The sequence below is a fragment of the Chenopodium album genome, chromosome 2 (assembly GCF_948465745.1).
Source record: "Chenopodium album chromosome 2, dcCheAlbu1.1, whole genome shotgun sequence".
Classification (NCBI taxonomy): domain Eukaryota; kingdom Viridiplantae; phylum Streptophyta; class Magnoliopsida; order Caryophyllales; family Amaranthaceae; genus Chenopodium; species Chenopodium album.
Genome location: NC_137835.1, coordinates 7,742,595 through 7,763,579, shown reverse-complemented (window position 1 = coordinate 7,763,579; position 20,985 = coordinate 7,742,595). Strand labels below are relative to the sequence as shown.

At 35.0% G+C, this 20,985-nt stretch overlaps 2 protein-coding genes across 2 annotated transcripts; one reads left to right on the top strand and one right to left on the bottom strand.

Annotated features, from left to right (window-relative positions):
• Positions 1 to 529: 529 nt before the first annotated feature.
• LOC145594988 (asparagine--tRNA ligase, chloroplastic/mitochondrial-like) lies at positions 530 to 17,256 on the top strand. Its single transcript, XM_081651345.1, has 15 exons — positions 530 to 966; positions 1,044 to 1,112; positions 1,621 to 1,731; positions 3,017 to 3,121; positions 3,911 to 4,048; positions 4,664 to 4,744; positions 5,243 to 5,320; positions 5,421 to 5,489; positions 5,574 to 5,648; positions 5,750 to 5,833; positions 6,210 to 6,296; positions 7,256 to 7,351; positions 7,437 to 7,511; positions 15,392 to 15,518; positions 17,021 to 17,256. The coding sequence occupies exons 1-15, from the start codon at positions 592 to 594 to the stop codon at positions 17,134 to 17,136; spliced, it is 1,686 nt and encodes a 561-aa protein (XP_081507471.1). The 5' UTR covers positions 530 to 591; the 3' UTR covers positions 17,137 to 17,256.
• A 148-nt stretch (positions 17,257 to 17,404) lies between these two features.
• On the bottom strand, positions 17,405 to 20,087 carry LOC145594999 (putative glucuronosyltransferase PGSIP8). Its single transcript, XM_081651354.1, has 5 exons — positions 19,789 to 20,087; positions 18,973 to 19,228; positions 18,604 to 18,805; positions 18,259 to 18,406; positions 17,405 to 18,148 (listed from the first exon to the last, which is right to left on the bottom strand). Exons 1-5 carry the CDS (start codon positions 20,085 to 20,087, stop codon positions 17,605 to 17,607), a joined length of 1,449 nt encoding a protein of 482 aa, XP_081507480.1. The 3' UTR covers positions 17,405 to 17,604.
• Positions 20,088 to 20,985: the final 898 nt, after the last annotated feature.

Here is a 20,985-nt window from a genome sequence, read left to right as displayed (position 1 = left end):
GATCTTCATTATTTAATAGTGGAGGCTGAACAATTTTTCAACGATGGAGGGAACACTCACAAACAATAACAAATGCCTACCATTTAAGGTTAACCATGTCCTTAACTTCTAATTTTTTTTTAGGGTTTTCATAGTGTTGGGATCGGAGTTTGTTGTGGTGTTAGTAGTGTTGAGGATGATCTATGTTTGTGGTGTTGGACGAATAACACCATTGTTATACTCTTACAGACAAGTGAAGAAGGAAGAAGAAGAGATAGATGAAGAAGGAAGGACTGCTATACACGAATTTCAAGACTAAGGCCCTGTTCTTATTGACTCAACTCAGCTGAACTGAACTGAACTCAACTCAACTGAATTGAACTGAAATGAATATTTTATAAGAGAAGGAAATTAAAAGCTGAATTGAACTGAAAAAAAATTTAACCAGATTGTCATTTGAGTAACAATATTTGATTATTTGTTTCCCTTATTTAAAAATGGAGGGAGTATATAAGTGTAGAAGAAGGGCAAAGCTACAAAAAGCATAGACTAGGCAAAAGCCTTCCTAGCTCTTTATCATCAATCAAATCAAAAACAAAAGAAAACGAGAGAATGGCCGTTGCCTTCTCTCCCCGCCTAAGACCACACATTGCCATTCGTATCTTTGCTCAGTCTCTCCTTCCTACGACCACAACCCTTAGTAATTCAATTCTTCCGAAACCTCGCTTATGCTTCTCCTCCGCTCATCATTCTTCTCCTCTGCCTCGTCGGAGATGCTTCTGCACTCTCATCTCCTCTGCCGGCGAAGATATTAAGCCGCCGGAAAATGCCGATTCCGGTAGTAAAGTCGGACTGTTTCGTAAGAGGTTGAAAATTGCTGATATTAAGGGCGGTCCTGACCAGGGTTTGGACCGTTTAGGCCATACTTTGCTCGTTCGAGGCTGGGTTCGCACCATTCGGATGCAGAGCAGCGTCACTTTTATTGAGGTTTTTTTTTTTTTTTTGAAGAAATGTTTCTAATTCTCTATTGTTGGAATTCACTGATTTATATATTATTATGGCAGGTGAATGATGGGTCGTGTCTCTCAAATATGCAATGTGTGGTGAGCTCAGATGCTGAAGGTTATGATCAGGTACTCCGTCCAAATCTAATTGTCACATTGACAGTACTGTAACAACTAAAGCGAATGTTGCTTATCAATATTTATAGTAAATGAAAACGAGAATTTATCGAATGTTGCTATTGGACATCTAGCTAGTTGAATTATCGAATGTTGATGTAGATGGAAATACTTTAGTTGAAAACTTTTTTATTCGAGTCGAAGCGCCCCAAGCTTGGCGACATGATCAAATTGTGGTTCTTAAAGGGTCAATTGGTGAAAAATACCCTGTATTGATAGTGTTTGTGTTGATCCCTGTTAGGAAACTGTGATACAGTTTGAATCCTCAAATGTTTTACAGTTGTGAAGAAATGAAACTTCTTTAATCACCTATTGTCTTTGCTCCTACACCACAGACTTGTTTTGATGTGGCAACATTATTTCAACTACCATAATGTAATAATGTGACTAGCACTCACATCATATTTTCCAGTCATCCATTCACTATTTTTATTTTATTTTATTTTTTATTTTTTTTCAGGTAGAAGCTGGTTGCATCTCTACAGGAGCATCAATCTTGGTCCATGGCACCATAGTTGGAAGCCCAGGATCGAAACAGAAAGTTGAGTTAAAAGTTAACAAGATTGTGCTGGTATATCATCTTCCTTGGTTGTTGATACATGTTTTACTGTGCAAACTGTTAGGAACTAAATCATGAAAGGAAAGAACGAGTACTGATTAATTGTGATTACCACACATTAATTACAATGAAGACTATTAGCAATAGACTAGCATGAAGGAGACAAGAACATATTTTATCATGGGAAACCCGGAGAAAAACCCACCAATACACTATAGAGTAATAATTTGATGTAGAATGATGGAGGCTTTAAGCTTCAATACACCATTGAAGCGCCCTCCTCAATAAAACTTCTCTCACACTTAAACCCTAAGTGTTTGTGCTATTACAATTGAGGCCCTTTTTTTTTTAATCAAAACTTTTTACATCTATTCCTTCTTACCATATACAATGGCTAACATGAATGTATATTGTGCAAGACATAAAAAAAATCATATAGACAAGAAGGCTCCACATTGCTTGATAAAACATAAATCACTAAATAGGGGCATGAAGGTTTGGTTGGACTATTTACCCATATCACTTGTTTCCATATTCTTCTTCAAGTTAGTGTGAATTGCCATCCATCTCTGGGTGAACAACTCTTCTTCCACCATGATTTAGCCCTGAACCATCTCTCCACACTGTTCCAAACCCAACAATATATTGCAAGGATGCAACTTAGTTCCTTTTTCTTCCTTGCTTCAAGTTATTATTTATAGGTGTCATTCATATCTAATTTATACATGCAAGAAGCTTATAGGGTATAAGTATTCTAAGAGTTATTGAGAACAAATGGAAGTAATAGTTCTTGTATCCTAAAGAAATTACACATTTACAGTAGTTGGGGTTCATAAATCTTTGGACTCTTTTCTCCTTTCACATATTCATTAGATTTTCCTTTGAAATGGAAAAGGAATGTTCCTTTATCTTATGTAACAAATTGTTTTAAATAGGCTGCTTTCCGTAGACACATGAGAAAAAATGAAAATTCTTTTACTATACACCCCTTAAGTCTTGATGTGGATGCGGATGACATTTCCTTTGAAGCGTGCTTTTCCTAACTATAGATAATGAATTTCAACCTCCTGGTGCTCGTCACATATTATGATCATGGTATCAAATTGGAATATGTGTTTATAATTTCTAAAGTAAACCATGAATATCCTGTTAATTATCATGAAAAGGATGTCAACTTGCAGTAAATATATATTTTAGTTCCTTCATCTTTTCTTGCATCTCTTCTATTGAGCTATGTGTAATATGGTGCTGAAATATTACTTTTGTGTTTTTTCTTCTCTCTCTTTTACCGTTTCAGATTGGTGAAAGTGATTCTTCGTTTCCTATACAAAAGAAAAGGGTTAGCAGAGAGTTTTTGAGGACTAAAGCTCATCTTCGCCCTAGAACCAATACTTTTGGTGCGGTATGATCTCATCTTAGTGTTTTTACTAATATACTCATAAAGTCCATCTTTTGGTAAACTAAATGATGTTTGACTTCAAGTATAAATAAAAGAAATATCTTTTTCTTTCATGAATTTTGTTAGTTTAATTACTTATATTTTAGTTGTAGATTTTTTTCGTATTAGAAATGTCATCTTTTTAATGTGATGCTATCATCTTTGATCGTTTTGGCATATATGTTATCCCATCATGGTTATATATATATATATATATATATTTTTTTTTTTTTTCCTTGAATATTACGTGGTTCATGTCTCTCAAATCCATTAAATCATTTCATATATATATATATATATATATATATATATATACACACTTCCTCCATTATATTTTAATTGCAATGTTGGGAGTTTCACGTTTGCCTGTGCACATCTTATATCATGAGTATCTTTAATTTTTATTTTAGTAAATATATATAGGAAGTAAAATTTTGGGAGTATTTATATTGAAATGAATCTAACAAGATCTAACATGACTACATACAATCTCACGTATAAAGCACAAAAGATGATGAAAGGATTGTGTGTGAATAGTGTAAAAATTCAAACGTTACGAATAGAAAAAAACAGGGGAAGTATATATATAATCTTGCTTTTATGTAAAATGTCATCTGCTTATAAATATCAGTTGCTTATTCAGATGCGTGTTTGTCTCTTCAACCGGAATTATAGTTTCTTAATGTATTTGCATTTGATAAAGATGTACCACATTAAGTATCTCAGGTTTATTGTCATTGCAAGCTGATATAGGTTGCAAGGGTGAGGAATGCTTTAGCCTATGCTACACACAAATTCTTCCAAGAGAATGGGTTTGTCTGGATCTCAAATCCCATTATCACTGCTTCAGATTGTGAAGGTGCTGGTGAACAATTTTGTGTGACTACTTTGGTAAGTGGTTGGCAGAGAATTTCTATTTTATTTTCAATTCGCCGGTAGAGTTTTGGGATTTACATTTTTTACGTGGCTAAAGAATTGTGGGTGAGTGCCTTGTATGTTATTCCCTCAGTCCCTAGTAGTTTGCCCATGTTCTATTTTGGGTCGTCCGTTAAAAGTTGCCCTATTTCCTTATATAGTAACATATCACACCATTTATTCCATTTGCATACACTCATAGAAGTTAGAAAGACAAAGATACCCTCACCCACTTTCAAAAGTTTGGTCCAAGCCTTAATAAAACACATTTTCCCCCCACAGAGTATAAATTATTTCCTCTGAAGTTTATTTGATTTTCCATGGAAATTTGTAGTAGGCTTTGTGCTAAAAAAAGCCTTAGTATCCGGAAGTGAATAATTGCTTGTAAATTTGTGTGCTGCAGTGCTGCACCTTGAAATTGCATTAATAGAAGTTGTTTATTGAAAAAATCAGCTTTGACTCTAATTTTGGGAAAATACAATGTAATGCAAGTTGTAGTCCAAATAAGGTTTCTTTGACATTACTACATACGTTTTATTTAGCATTTGTCTTGTTCATTTCAATTCCTATAATATTTTTGTTAATCAACAGATTCCAACCTCCCTGGAAGCTATGGATTCTTCTGCAGGTAAAATCCCAAAAACAGATGAGGGTTTGATTGATTGGTCGCAGGTGAGTCTGATTGCTTTAAAATGGTATGAGAAAATCAGCTAATTTTCCTTTTTTCTTGGATAAAAAAGACTTTGAATCTTGAGACATCTATATGCTTTGACCTTTTGAGGTCTAAAGATGGACTAGTCATCAAGCTCATCAAATATTGGTAAAGGATATATTTGTGATTATCTATTTATATAATCTTGGTTCATGCAGCTGACCCCATCATATTGGGATTAAGGATTTGGTTGTTTGTTGTTATATGTATTTTTTTTTTAATTAATATAATTGGCCTTTATTTCACTGTTGCACATGTAAGGCCAGCGGGTTGGTTATATTCTGATTAGATAGATATAGGATGCCTATATCAGTAGTGAGAGTCTTGCATCGGAAGAATATCACCTATAAGAGTTGCTGCCTCTTTCAAATTTTATGCCATATCCTACCAGCCGATGATATAGCCTGTCAAAAGTTATTCATTTGATGATATTAAACTTAATTTATATCCCCTGTCAGGATTTTTTTGGGAAGCCGGCATTTTTGACTGTCTCAGGCCAACTTAATGCTGAAACTTATGCTACTGCTCTTTCTGATGTAAGCTTGTCTTCTTTTGATTACCTACTGGGTTTGTTGTTGTATCTTTATTCTGATTATCTATGCTTTCCCTTTTGATTTATTGATGTCTTTCTGCCAGGTATATACATTTGGCCCAACATTTCGAGCTGAGAATTCAAATACCTCTAGACATTTAGCCGAATTTTGGGTATACCTTTTTGCTGCTGATTACCTATTTGCTGTTGTCGCGATCACATTTTCAGTTATGGTGTTTATTTTACTGGTTTTGTAGATGATTGAACCAGAACTTGCATTTGCTGATCTCAATGATGACATGGCTTGTGCCACTGCTTACCTCCAGTATGTAGTATGTTATCTCACACTTCTATTGTTATGTTTGATATGTTTATCTGGTATGCTTATAATATTACCTTGCACTTCTTATACGTTTGGTTCTGTTTCTTGTAGGTGAGACACATTCTTGAAAATTGCAAGGAAGATATGGATTTTTTTAACACGTGGGTTGAGAAAGACATCATTAATCGATTGAATGTATGGTTTTTTATTGAAACAATAAATTCTGTTTATCATTGCGCTTTCTTCCATTCCAATTTCTCAATTTAAACAAACTTTTCTTATTCAATTTTCTGTCTATTTAAAGTAACAATCGATACGATGCACAATCACTTGTAATTTTTATAATAAAAAATGCAATATAGAGTGTAACTTGCCAGTTGTCAATATCAATGCATTACTCTCTTTAATGGCCCGATCTGTTGGCAAAGCCTTAAATTTAAAAACAGAGTGACTCTTGAGCTTAGTTTATTTGGGTGCCTTTCTTGGTCAGACCAACCCAACCGGTGATTTCTGTTTGATGCCTAGATGTATGTTCTGTTTTAGAATTTATAATTCTTTGTCTCATCTGCAGGATGTGGCTGTGAAAGATTTTGAGCAGCTTACTTATACTGATGCTGTTAATATTCTTCTGAAAGCAAATAAGAAATTTGAATTCCCGGTATGCTTTGTTGCTTTTGTTATTTTTTAATAGTTATGTATTGATACTGGAGTTTAAGTATGTTGAAATTGTAGTATTACCTGTGTTTAGACTTATTTTCAAGTATAATTTCATTCTCTATTTACTGTTCAGTAAGGTTTTTATGCCCTTCTTTCCCCAGCAAAATCTTCCACTGTTATCGTTTATTGAAATTGCTGCAATTGAACATTAATGGGTAACTAGCTCTACATGTGTCTTCAACTTTTAATCTTTTAGTCTTTATAGTAAATGTTGAGGAAATGAACATTTACGGATGTCTAGCAATTGTTGGTTGTTTGGTACTTTGGTGGATCAGATTATCAAGTTCCAGCTATTTTACAGATATATAGTTGCTAATTGCTACTACTATACCTGATTTCGTGGTTTTCCTCTTTGAGGTATCTTGTATCCATCTGTTTTGTACATTAATATAATAGGTTACTATTCACTTAAGGCTATCTTTTGAACGCTGTCCTTTTTAGTGTGCTTGGATAAGATTGATTGGACTAAAAGGGAGGGGATGGTCTTTGTGAATCAGATCTTTCCTTGGATAAGGAGATTTGGAAAGAAAATGGAAGCACACTCTTCCCTTTCCTTCCTCGTGTCCCTCCATATATGCTAATCAAACACACTGTTACTACACTAGTGCTCGGAAGAGACTATATCCTTTTCTTATTATCTTTACGCATATATGATCACTCTGGATTCTCTTGTTTAAATTGAGTGGTGTTTCAGTTGCTTCACATTTTGGAATTAAAGCTTTGATATTGTAATGCTTCTCACTTTATTAGTATTATTGGTATATTTTGACTCGATAGGTTGAGTAATGATTATTTTGAGCTCTTAAATCGAGTGACAATGTGTTAACTATGCTTCACCCATGAAATAGTAATTGTTGCTTCTCACTTTATCAATATTGTTGTATGTTGTTGATTCAACAGGTTAAGTGGGGTTATGATCTGCAGAGTGAGCACGAGCGATATATTACGGAAGAGGCATTTGGTGGTTGTCCTGTAATCATTAGAGACTATCCCAAGGCATGTTATGATCTGCAGAGTGAGCACGAGGGATATATTTTAATTTTTATGAAGCTAAGAGGCAATTTTATTATGAATTATCCAGGAAATCAAGGCATTCTACATGAGGCAAAACGATGATGGGAAGACTGTAGCTGCAATGGATTTGCTGGTTCCAAGGGTAAGTTCTTGATGCATCTTCTCTGATGATTTATGTACTTTTACACTATCTATTTCCGTACCCCCCCCCCCCCCCCCTTTTGGAATACATGCCACTTTCTCTTGCTTCTCACTTGCTTTTAAATAAATGAACAACACTCTTTCCTCATTGCTACCAATTTTTTAATTGAGTCTTTTTACTTCCATTGATTCTATTCTTGTTTAGTATCCTATTTCATTTCTAAAGTTGTACTCCCTATGTATTTAATTAATTGCTCCACTTTTCTTTTGCGGCCATTTTTAAATAATTGCTCCTTGGAAACTTTTAACAATATTTTACTATTTTTCTCTCCACTAGTAGTCCCTTCATATCACATTTATAGTTTTTAATTCTCTCTCCTCCCTACTTATAACCGCTTTTGCTTTTTCAGAATTTTTATTCTTCAACCAACCCCAAGTCAATCATAAAAATATTACTCTCTTCGTTTCAAAATGATCCTCTTGCTTTACATTTTGTGTATTTCAAAACGATCTTCCCATTTTCTATTTTAATTCCTCACTTATCCTAATTATTAACCCATATTACCCTAGTTTAATGGTCCCAATCCAAAAAAATTGGTCCCAATGTACTTAATTTAAAAATTATAAGTGGTCCCAATGTACTTTATTCCAATAAAGGATGATTTTATTGTATTTAAATAGTCCAAATGTACTTTATTTCAAGATTTTCCCCTTACCTTATGCACAAAAGATTTCAAGTGAGAAGATGATTTTGAAATTCCTTCTAAATCTCCGTGTCCAGAGACGTGGAACAATTAATTACGTACAAAAGGAGTACTCATGAATTATTAGGTTTGGTAATTTGTGGTGTTTAGGACTGTAGGAGGTCATTGATTAATCCATGAGTAAATTGGAAGTATCATTGAACTTTTTGCATTCTTCTGATCTACCAAGTTTTAAATCAATATTTTGAGATTGATCAACTTTTGATTCCTCATTCTTGTTAGGGAACTTGTGGTTTGTAGATTGGTTAAACCCATACTTAATATTTGTTTAAGAAAATTTTAATTTCTAAACACTTACCTTAAACCCAAAAGTATAAGGTTTAGAAGCTCAGATGGGATCATACCACAACTTTGCTCTAGTCATCAAATAAAAAGAAAAAATCATTTCTAAACAACAATCGAACACAAGGTATTAAGAATCAAGTTTCTAACTCTATATCACCTTATATTATGATTTATACATTAAGAAAAAAATATAGTCATGTGGAATCTTGTTGAATTCGTCTCATTCACAATATCAACTTTTTATACACCTTCTATCCCAAATTACTCGCAACGTTTTGATTTTTTGCACTATTCACACATCTCACTTTGACCATCTTTTTTAGCTATTATATAAAAGTTAATGTAATCATGTAAGATATTGTTAGCTCTATTTTAATGTATAGTTTCTTAATATAAACCCTTTATAGCTTTTATAAATATTTAATACTCCCTCCGTTACGAGTTACTCGCAACAAAGAGGGAGTTTGCGGACTTCTAGGCAAAATATCTTAAGTGTAATTATTGGAAAATAAGGGATGTGCTTAGTATTAATCCAATAAAAAAAAAAAACACCAAGCACCACAACCACGAAACCACCACCACCTAGCAAAACCACAACCACGAAAACACCACCACCCAGCGCACCACCAACGAGCCCAGCACCACCACCACCACCACCTGCGAACCCACTACAACCAACCACCACCCACCTCGAAACCCATAACCCCACGAACCCAGACCCACAACCTCGAAACCCATAACCCACGAACCCAAATCCACCACCACCACCATAGAGGACCACGAGACCACCCACGAATTCAAACCCAGAAATTCGAACCCACAAAACCACCCACGAAATTCAAACCCAGCACCACCAAACTCTGAAATTTGAACCCAGAAATTCGACCCACCAAGCACCACAAATTCGACCTACCAAGCACCACAATCGAGCCACCAAACAAACAACGAACCTAGAAAAAGTCAGATCTAGAAAAGGAAGAGAGAGAAAACGAAGGCATCGACAAGGAAGAACGGCGGTGACGATAGTAGCGATCGGTGGTGGTGGTGGTTGTTGCCAATGAAGGTGATGGTGGTAGTGGCCAATGAAGGTGATGATGAATTTAGATGGGAGGTGTTTAATTCAATGTTAATGTTTAACTTAATAAGATAAAATAAGGGGCCGTTTGGTTTACACGGGGTAAACGGAATGGAATGAACAAAGGGAAAGAAATAGAATGGAATGAAATTACCCAAAATTTTCTATGCTGTTTGTTTTAAAAACAAAGGAAAACACTATCACCAATCCCACCACCACACAACCACCACACCACCACCTAAGTTCTTCACTTCCCATCTTTTCCAGCCACCACCCTACCCCCACCACCACTCGCCGCACATCCCCAACCACTCACCGCCCTTCGCCGCCGCTCCCTTGCTCATCGTCGCTGCCCTCCGCCCCCATAAAACCTTCCCCAACCCCTCAAAAAACCATAGAATCAACTCCCTCTCTCCCCGTATAACCGTGCACTAGCTCTACCCCCATCCTCGAGGGTGGCCGGCGGTTTTTACATGGAGGAGGAGATCGAGATTCTAGGGTTTTTGAGGTAAAGGAGAGATTTCTGGGCGGCGAAGAAGGGCTACGAGAGGTAGGTTTTTGGACGGCGAAGAAGGGCGGTGACTCGGCGAGGGTAACTGGGTGGTGGCTGGGCGGTGGGATGGTCGAGTGGTGGCCGAAAAGTTTAAGAAATTAGCTATTTATGTGGTGGGGGAAGGTTTTTAGGGGAGGGGAAGGGGCGGCGGTGACCGAGGAAGGGGCGGCGGTGGTCGGGGAAGGGGCAGCGATGGCGGTGGAGGTGTGACTAGTGGTAGTTGGGTGGTGGATAGTGTGGGTGTGGTGGTAGAGGAGTGGCTAAGGAAAGGGAATGGAAAAGTCTAGGGGGGGTGGGGAATGAAGTTGGAAGGATTTGGGATAATGGAGGGGGTAAAGGGAATGAAAAAAAGTGTCCAACAAACAACAACAAAGGGAATCGGGTCCTTTGATTGCCATTCCCTTTGATGAATTCCTCCAACCAAACGGCCCCTAAGTAGTTTAATTAGGGTGTTTAGAAAAAAAAGTAAGGGTAATGTTGTAATATCACACAAAAAAAACTTACCAAAATAAGAAAGAAATAAGTTTGTGGCAAGTAATGTGTACCGACCATTTTGAGTAATTGTTGTGAGTAATTCGTAACGGAGGGAGTAAAAGATATCGATAGTCAAACATATGCATCGGCAATCGTGTCCAGTCAAAATGTTGCAAGTAAATTGGACAGATGCAGTAATTTTTACTCTTACACAATTATAGATATTTAGCATATAAAATGTGCTTTGTGATGCGTAATTTCATCTTTGTTGCAACATTAATAGAATGGAAAAAGTATGAGTTTATTGAAGCACCCAATCTAAAATTTATAACTTTAAAATGTTTTGGTTTATGGAGGGCAAGGGAGGGTTTATTAATTAAATACAAGGCAAGTTCAAATCTATATAGGTAAGGTTCTAAGGGTCACCCTTATGTTGGTAAGTGGTAACCTCCTGGGAAAGGCGAGTGCGATAAACCGGGTACTTGTTTCCTATATGATGAGAGTTGGTTATTACGTGTCATTCTTTTCCATCTCATGCATAATAAATTGAACAATACCTTTTTAGGCATAGCTACCCCAATAATTTTGAATTTTAATTTGAAATATTTCTTATTTTTTGGTCCCTTTATTTCATTTAACGTCTATGAGTATTCTATAATAGTAATAATAATATTTCACCATCTTCCATCACAATTACTTTTTTATTTTATTTATATAATATAAAAATTAGATATGATAACCCCAACTTATTAAATAGAATATATCGGAGGATGAGGAATAAAAGGGATCGTATATTTCCTCTAGGCACGTAACATAGTCGTTTTATTAATAGCTTATTAGCGTAACATAGTCGTTTTTCTCAAAGGAAGCAAACAAAAATTCATATTGCTTTCTCGATCGGGCACAACGTCTCCACATAATGGAGAAAGGCAAAGCTTAAATCAGTCGACATTCCCTTATGGCCTGTTTGGAATCTATCATTTCATTTCAAATGATGGAATTGCCTCAAATAGCCTGTTTGGAAATTAATAGAATTTGCATTTGGATTTGACTCAAATTCTAGCCTTTCATTATAAAGGTTTAGTTTGTAGAATTTGAAATCCAGTATCAATTGATGGCATTTCAAATCCTTCAAACCATTTCTTCTCTTTCCTTTTTGATTTTCCCTTTCTAGTTACTCGATCTTTATCACTTTAATTGTGGCTAACCGTAACACCCCAAAAATTCTCTCTTAAAAACCTGTGAGAAACCTGTATATAACCTGAACAATTTCAAGAGAATTACTGGTGTGCTACCGCCACGTGTTCAAACGTTAAGGCTATCTCATAAACTAGCAGCGGAAAACCAAAACAGTTTTAAATAAACCTCAAAACAAAGGAATTAAATCAAAATAAGTATTACAAGTTGGAACCATTAAGGCCCTTATTCAAAACCCAAGAAAAGTAGTAAGTGATTAAATTCAGAGTTCCAATAATTTCAACCTCAAAAGAATTAGTGTCAACTAAAAACGAATTAAAATAAATTCAAACTTTGCAAAATAAATAATATGGAAACAACCAACTCTCTACTCAAGATCCCACAACCCTGATGAATGCTGCATGTGTAAGATCATGTGGTAATTCTGCTCCCCAATATTACAAGTGTAAAAATTGGATCGTCACAGGGTCATTGAAAGGCGAAGGCCATGACCAAAGAAAGACACACAAAGCACGCGAGTACATACAAGCCGCAAAATAAATTAAGAAATCCATAACATGCTACTAATAATCAATCATCATGCATCATTAAATTATAGACTCAGCACACGACTCAACTATTTATATTACTAAGACTCCATTAATTAATAATAGGTAAATCATTATTTTTATTCATTGGATTACGCAATAGACAAGGTTGTCCAACCCATTTGGAACATCAATAAAAGAAAAACCCCATGCCTCCTTTCGGAAACATCAATAAACATCCAACGACCACGGACGCGACTCCGTGACCGTAGTTAGTATGAGATCTCACCTAACTCCTAGTTTTGAAAAATATTTGAAATAAGAGACTCGTAGATCAGACGGCCTCGAGAAAAGTACACGGCTAATACCCCATGTACCCCAAACCCCTGATTGTCATTACTCCAGAAGTGCACCAATCCAGAGTTTTATTGCTCATCCATCTTGCACTTTACGTGATTTACAGGTTTAGACTTGGTGATGACTCATATACATAACAATACAAACATTCTAAACACAATTTAATCAAACAAGACAAGTTTCCAATTTCAATTCTTGATTTATTAGTGACAAACAACACTTATTATTTAATCCTTTACTACCTCGGTGTATAAACACCTTGAGTGCATAAGGCACCCCAAAACCTTAACCTCGTCTTATAAGACTTAATTTTTTTACCAATCACATACCTTTGCCTCTAAACGCACCTTGCATAATTAGAGCACAAATAATACTTGCATTATAAAATAGTGCACATCATTTGAAATTCACAATGTATAACCAAACAATTTAACCCAGTCAATCCTATACATGATACTAAGTTCTCGATCCGTCCTTAAACATGCACCTAAAAGAAAGGTTTCGTAACTTGTACGTACCTTGAGCAAACGAATTGGTATGCCACTTTACTAACTAGAAATCACCTTCAATAAACTCCTCTCCTAAGCCAAATAATAACATCTCAATCAATACCCAATCAATCAAATTTACAGCAATACTAACTTACTTTAAAACCTTGAAAATCCAAATCAAACAACACTTTAAAACCTTCCCTTTAGTTAAAATTAAAGGCTTATATATAGTTCTTTAAATTTTTCTTCATAAAAACCTTAAAATACACTCTTATACATGAAATTACAGCAAGTTCAAAGTCTAATAAAAATCTGAAAATTATATAAAAACCCCTAAAAATCTCCCTTTTTAATGGGTGATTAAACCCTCTTTATAAAACATCAAAAGTAGTACTTAGAAACTATTTCCAACACTTAAAACTTCAATAAAAACATATATTTATGCTTAATTAACTTTAAACATAATTAATTTTATTAATAAAACTCAAGGATAATATTTTAAGTATAAAAAAACTTCGTTAAAATAAAAAACTGCCCGAAAATCATATTTAGAGGCTGAATTTGGCCACGAGAGGGTGGTGCTCACTACCAAAGGTAGTGAGTCTTTCTTAAAACGTTGTTTCCACATGGAAAACACTACTTTTTCATCAAAATCGGATGAGTTCAGAATCTGATCGGGATTAAAACGGGATTAATATTAACGAACGAAAATCTAAAAATTAAAACACGAATCTATGTGTTCAAAATAATCTGGAATTAAGTTAAACTAATCAGTAGTTATAATCACCAAAATTTCAAAACATCATTACTATAAAAGCCCTAAATCAATTGTTCATAAAAACCCTAAAATCATGATTTTCAATAAATTGAAACCCTAGGTTTATAATTCATAAAATATGAAATTTATAACATAAATATAATCTGAAATTTATAATCTTTATACCATTAAAATATAATTTGATACTAAAAATATAATCTTTATACTAAAATCAAAACCCAAAACAATTAAATTAACATTAAGCAAAATAATGAAACAAAGGAGGATGAAAATAAGACTAACCTTTTTGTGTGGGAAATTTTTGGAGATTCATGGGGTATTTATAGGAAGGAATTATTGTAGGGTAAAAAGAAAGATTGGGCCTCATAAAAATAATGGGTCGATTAAGTAAACAAATGGGTTAGGCTTGTGTGATTGGATTTAAATTGTAGAATAAAGGTGCATAAAATAATTTGTTCAAATAATTTTCGACCCAGATTTATAATTTGAAACTTTTGAAATTAAATTATGAAAAATAACAAATAAATATTATAAATAAAATAAATTTTCATTTATAAAATATTTAAAAATACGGGGGATTACACTAACATTATCTCGTATACCCACTCTAAACCGACTTCATTTGTCTTCACGTCGACAACCTTCGTAATTGTTGACGTAACGTCGACAACCATTATAGCCGTTGCCTTCACCTTCGTGAACCACCTCCTTCATCGTTGCAATTTCACCACTGTAACCTCCGTTACAAGAATATGTTATTAAGTCCTTCAACGGCAGCATTGTCTTGAAATTCATAAACCTAATCTCAGTTTTAGAAAAGGAGAAATAAAAAGATATGCAGATATAAGTTATTTTGAGCCATACTTTCACCAATTTGGGAATTTTGGATGAACATTTGAGGTGCAGAGAGAGCTAAGAGAAGCAATGTAAGAGGGGAGAGAATGGCTAGTATTGGTAAGTGGCAATGGTGTATGGCAAATAATTTTGAAATGATAAATTTGAAATTCTTATTTCTCCCAAACAGATAATTTGTAATTGAATGTGAGTAATTGCAATTCTAGATTTCAAATTCCATATTTGAAGTGAAATGGTTGAATCCAAACACTACCAAATTGTGTAAACTGCTTTGCATTAACACCAAGGATAATCATTATACTAATGCTTAACTCATATATGTACCTATAAGACATTTATCTATAGATGTTCCAATGTTATCTCCTAAAACGCTGTGCACTTTCTACCTTCTTGTTTTACAAATTTTTAAGATGTCAAATAAACCTGCGGTTGAGAATTGGCTCAAGTATACTCAATGTGATCTTTCTCTTCCGTAATGTGTATGATCTATTTTTCTTGACATATTGTTGCCTCTGTATATGTCAGGTAGGTGAGCTTATTGGTGGCAGTCAAAGAGAGGAACGTTTGGAATGTCTTGAAACCCGTCTAGATGAATTAAAGCTTAAAAGGGAAAGTTATTGGTGGTATCTTGACTTGCGTCGTTATGGATCAGGTTAGATTCTTGCCATCTGTTTTCCTACTGTACAGATTTTCAAATTTTTGTGACTGCTCATTTTCTTAGGGCTGCTCTTATTTCTGGCATATATATTCTTTTGACGGATTGCAAGGATCTTCAACGAAAGCATGCCTATTGAAAGCATTTGTGCTTTATTGATGTCCCAACATTGAAATTAATTTTTTTTTATTGAAGTTATGGAGTGCTCATTATCTGAAAATCTGAACCTTATAGGCTAGTTCAAGTCAATGTGAATGTTTATGTGAAATGACAGAAGCTTTGTTGCTCAATTGATGTCCCAACATTGAGATGCTGGGCATCAATAGCATTTCCAAATTACACAATTTACCTTTCACCTCAGGCTCCGTTACTTTTGATGGAAAACAATTTTATAATGGAAAACATAATTTGTAAAAAAGGAAAATGGAAGTACAAGGGAGGGGAAGGATAGAGGAGAGAAAATAAGACATGAAGCGTAAAGAGGAAAATGTAGCATACCATCTTTATAGAAGGAAAATGGGGAAATGAAATGGAGCCTCAGTGTCTCCAACACTTTCACCACCTTAACACTGTGTTTGGATAACACTGAAGGAAGGAACGGGAAGGAGAAGGAAAGAAGGGAAGGGAAGGGGAGGGGAGGGGGATGGAGGATGGAACTCAAAATTCTTTGTTTGGATAGGAGAGAAGAGGAGGGAAGGGGAAGGGGAAGGTGGAAAAGAGAGGTTAGCTACCAAGTTGTGTATTCTATTAAGCATATCATCAAACACTTGGTGTGCTTATAAATAAGATTACAAGGATATGCATATAATGAAAATTCAACATAATAATTTGATACAACAAATTATGAAATACCAACATAATAGAATTAAACAGAAAATTCAGCTTGAAATTTAACAACAACCAATTATACATAATTCAAACAAGTTTGAAAAAAAATTAATCAAACGTATCTAAATTCAATGAAGAATAGAAGTATAGAACGAAATTATGCTTGATATTAGGACGAATATCAATGAATTTGATGTAGAAATTTGTAATTTGGTGAAAGATCTAGCATAAATCAGTGTTTGAATTTGGGGAAATTTTTTGGAGAGACAAGATTATGAGAGAATGAAATATAGTGTCTCGTGATATCACAATGTTTAGAAGAATACTGTCTTTTGATAATTAGTGCTGTTTCGATATCTTATTTCCTTCCAAATCTTTCCAAATTTGAAGAGATTTATTTCTTAAATAAAAAGGATCATATTTTCCCTCCATTTCCCTTCCTTCCTACCATTGTTATCCAAACAATGGAAATTGTCCCCCTCCCTTTCCCTTCCATCCCTTTCCTTCCTTCAAGGTCTATCCAAACACAGTGTAAATGAGTATGTTGATAAGGTGTCAAAAGTCAGGAGGGATTAGGACCTGAATCAGTAGACAGAAATTTGGAGTTCAGCTGTCATTTACTTCAGTCTATTTGGATCCCAATCTTTAATGCCTTGTTTTTTGCTTGGCAGTCCCGCATGCGGGTTTTGGACTAGGTTTTGAGAGGCTGGTTCAATTTGCAACTGGAATTGATAACATCAGAGATGCAATACCATTCCCTCGGACACCAGGCTCTGCTGAATTTTGATTCAACCTGCGCATCTCATTTTTGGGTTTCCAGTGTTTAACCATTTACATGTAAAACTTTTTCATTTACATTTATTTTAAATGAAGTGCATCTTTTATATAAACAATACTTTCAGGGAGCTATGGAGTTTGTCATTGATAATTTAGCATAAGAATAAACATATACACTATTATAAATTGCAAAATAATTATTGTATTCACTATTTAAACACATGCTATCAATTTTCAATGTATTCTGTACATTATATGAACATACGAAGTACAATTTTTTCCAACACACTACAAAAATCTTTTTTTCAACTAATTGAATTTGTGTTAGAGCTCATCTACTGCTGCTTTCCCATTCCACAACATTGTATTATGATTGACAACAGACATTTTTTTTCATTTCTGGGGTGAAATTCCAGCAATTTATGACCTTTGATGAGAATCTCGACAGTACTTGGTTAATTGGTTCAATATCAATTAATCAGTAGAGCTTGTTAAACCCAGGAGGTGGTGGAGACTCATTCAATCTGCTGGGCAAGAATGCTTCCCTTTCTAAAGAAACTTGAAGAGTCGCCAGAACTCTAGTGAAAGAAACCCACAAAAGAGGAGAAGCGCAGAAGGCATAGGCAAATACGGAAAGTGCCCTCACAACCCCATCCTTGTACCAAGGGCATGCCATGACTAGGAGTACCCCAAATATGCCAATACATGGGGTCAGCACAGCTAGTGTTGGCAAGAGGAAGGCGTTGATCGCTATTGAGCAAAGAGAGAAAGACCCTAACAAATAAAGGCTCCACCCTATCATAGGATGAATGGTGTAAGGGATTAATAAAAAGGGAACAATATAGGCTGCAAGAATGGATGCCAAGGCTAGGAATTTTAAACTTGCATGGTACACCGTTACACTCTTGTCAAAACGGCGATAGCAAAGTTTAGAGAAGTTTGGCCGAGCTAAACGAGTGAGGGCTATAATTCCCAAGTAAAGAATCACCTCGAGTATCACCATGGACATCTCTGCACCATACCTAGAAAAAGAATAGTTGAGCTTTAATTATTTGTTTTGTGTCATGACCAGTAAAATACATAGTGTCTTTTGAAATAAAGACGACATGAACAAAGAGTTCCAAAAGCTTACCCTAGAGAATTGCGACGCTGTTCATGCCATGAGAAACCAAGAGGAAGAACAGGCCATGACCACCAATACCACGGCTTCATCCAAACTGCTCCAGGGAAGGTTATGACACTATTTGGTCCACAAGGTACATTCCAGCGGAGTTTCAGGTCTGGAACACGAATAGGATTATAAATTCATGTACATTTAGACATAATATTAATTCTGAACTAAGAAGAGTTTGCTTTCAGTTTTAACTGTTTGCTCTGCCATATCACATTTAACTTCTGCTAGAGTTTTTAGTCATTAAAATGATATTTTGAAATAGAGCTAGATTAATGCATGGAACTAAACTAAATCATAACTTACAATAATAAGAAGCATCCATTTGATATCCCAAAGGAAGCCTATACTGGCCTTGGAGTTTGGTTCCATTTGGCGGTGGATGAAACATGGGCATATCAAGCAAATTGGAGAAGTAACTACCCAAAAATCCTTGATCTGCTCCGTCTGAGTTTGGCCTTCGAATTTCGACTTCATGGAGCATGTCTTTGAAAATTTCTGCTGATGGCTGCATATGTTGTCAAATTTCCAGGGCCAACAAACCAACATAATTAATAAAAAACTTTTATCACTCTCTACTCAATAGCCTTTGCTATATTTTGAAATCTATGATATGACGAGAAAAGTGCAACAATAGGCGAAAAAATGAAGCATGTAGATGCAGAACATACATACCTGTAAGACAAAGAGGCCTGTGTGGAAAATACAGGGGTTGATGAAGACAGCACAAAATTGACCACATTGAAACAATTCATCGGTGTTTTGAAGGAAAAGATTGTCGGCGTCAAGCATGATCACCCTTTCATAGTCGACTAGGTTCCAAGCGTAGAGCTTGTTCATAGTTAACTTGAATCTGTCGTTAGGATTGTCAGCCCTGTAAGGGTTATATATGTTCTCCACTCTAACTACCTTCAGTCCATCTTCTACTTCCCTGCCAATGATAATTATATACATTTCTCGTTAGCTCTTTTGTTTATTATAGTATTCCTGTATATACTATATAGTATTCCTGTATATATTAGTGATTCTATATTGTAGTATTCACTAATGATTCTATCCTAGTGAAATGCAGGTTCATAGATATACAAATTATGCAATAATATATATTAGTGATATATATTACTCCGTATGAACTATGTACATCAGTACTGTACATATACCACTCGTACAAAGTATATTAGTATTTTTTTTTTTAAAAGTAACGGAGTACATGTACATATACATATACTTGTTGAAATCAATACCCTTAAAAAAAAAATTTAAAAAAAAAAAAAAAAACGACAAGACCACATCCCATGGTTTTTGGAACTAATTAATGTCTAATGTTAATTATTTTCTGGGAAGTTATGTATTCTCTCTGATCATCCAATTTGCGAATTCACCATTGTTCTCCCTAAACCCGAAAAAGCTTGAAATCCACCATTGAAATTGAGTAATTCCATGATTATAATAGCAAGCAGCAATAAAAGAAGATTGAATGAAAAAGCTTACATGGCGCGCACCCAACGAAGGGGGACGTCAACGGAGGCAATGACAACTCGATCAGCTTGAACCTGATGTTGAAGGAGAGATCTCATCATCACACGTGTTGCAACATAGAACTCATAATCCCTCGGTGTTCCCATATACATCATCGTTGCATATGCATTCTTGTATTTATTATTATTGCTCTTGTCTTCTCTATCTCCCTTATTATTTCTCCTCCCTTCCGTTACCGCCGCCGCTGCTGACGCCCGTAATAATATACTTATTATCACCACCACCACTATCTCCGCCGTCCGCCGCCACATCATTTGATTGATTTATTTATTTCTCCGATTCTGTTTATGTATATTGTTGACCAATAGATCAGATAATTTAAGGATACCAGTAATATAGATTAGCTGTCTTTGGTATGTTTTTTATAAACTCTTTTATTTGTATTTATTTATATACACATACATACTCAAATGTATAGTCAAGTAGATAGGGAAAAGGAGGATATTTAAATCAACTTGGGAGATTATAGAATTGGGGAGGAAGGAGCTTCGAAAAAGTTATCAAGATTAGAACAAATCAACGCTGACTCACTATGCCCCAAATTAAGGATGATGACTGCTGTATTTTGTATAATATATATTACTCCTATCCTAGCTAGGACACCATTCATGAACATTCTGATTTCTCTTTTCTGTTTTTGCGTCTGATTCCATCAACGGCTCTTTTTTTTGTGGGTGCTCTATATATACATATACTCTATAATACACGGTATACACGAATTACCCTTCCGTTGACGGTTGACCGCATATAAAATAAGGGATATTTCTTACCAATTGATTATCGATGCAGTGGTGATTGGGATGCATTTGATAGGAAAGATTGCGTGTTAGATCCCCCACAACAATAATTGGAGAGAGAATAAAACCTAATCACCCAAAACTAAGCTCGAATCAAATTAGCCAAAAAGGATGAATCGGGTGAAAACAACAAAAAAATTAAAAAAATTAAATTATTATAATATATTTTATACGAGTACTTATTTCATATCCGTTACGTAGTTAATTAATTATATCCACTTTGAGGCTAATTTTCGGATCTGAATCGGGTCGGTTTATTCGGACCTCCGAAATGTTCCAAATATTTTTTACTTGTATATTTTCTTTTGTAACGTGTGATATATCTATAATTGTTTGTATTGTCATACTGAGT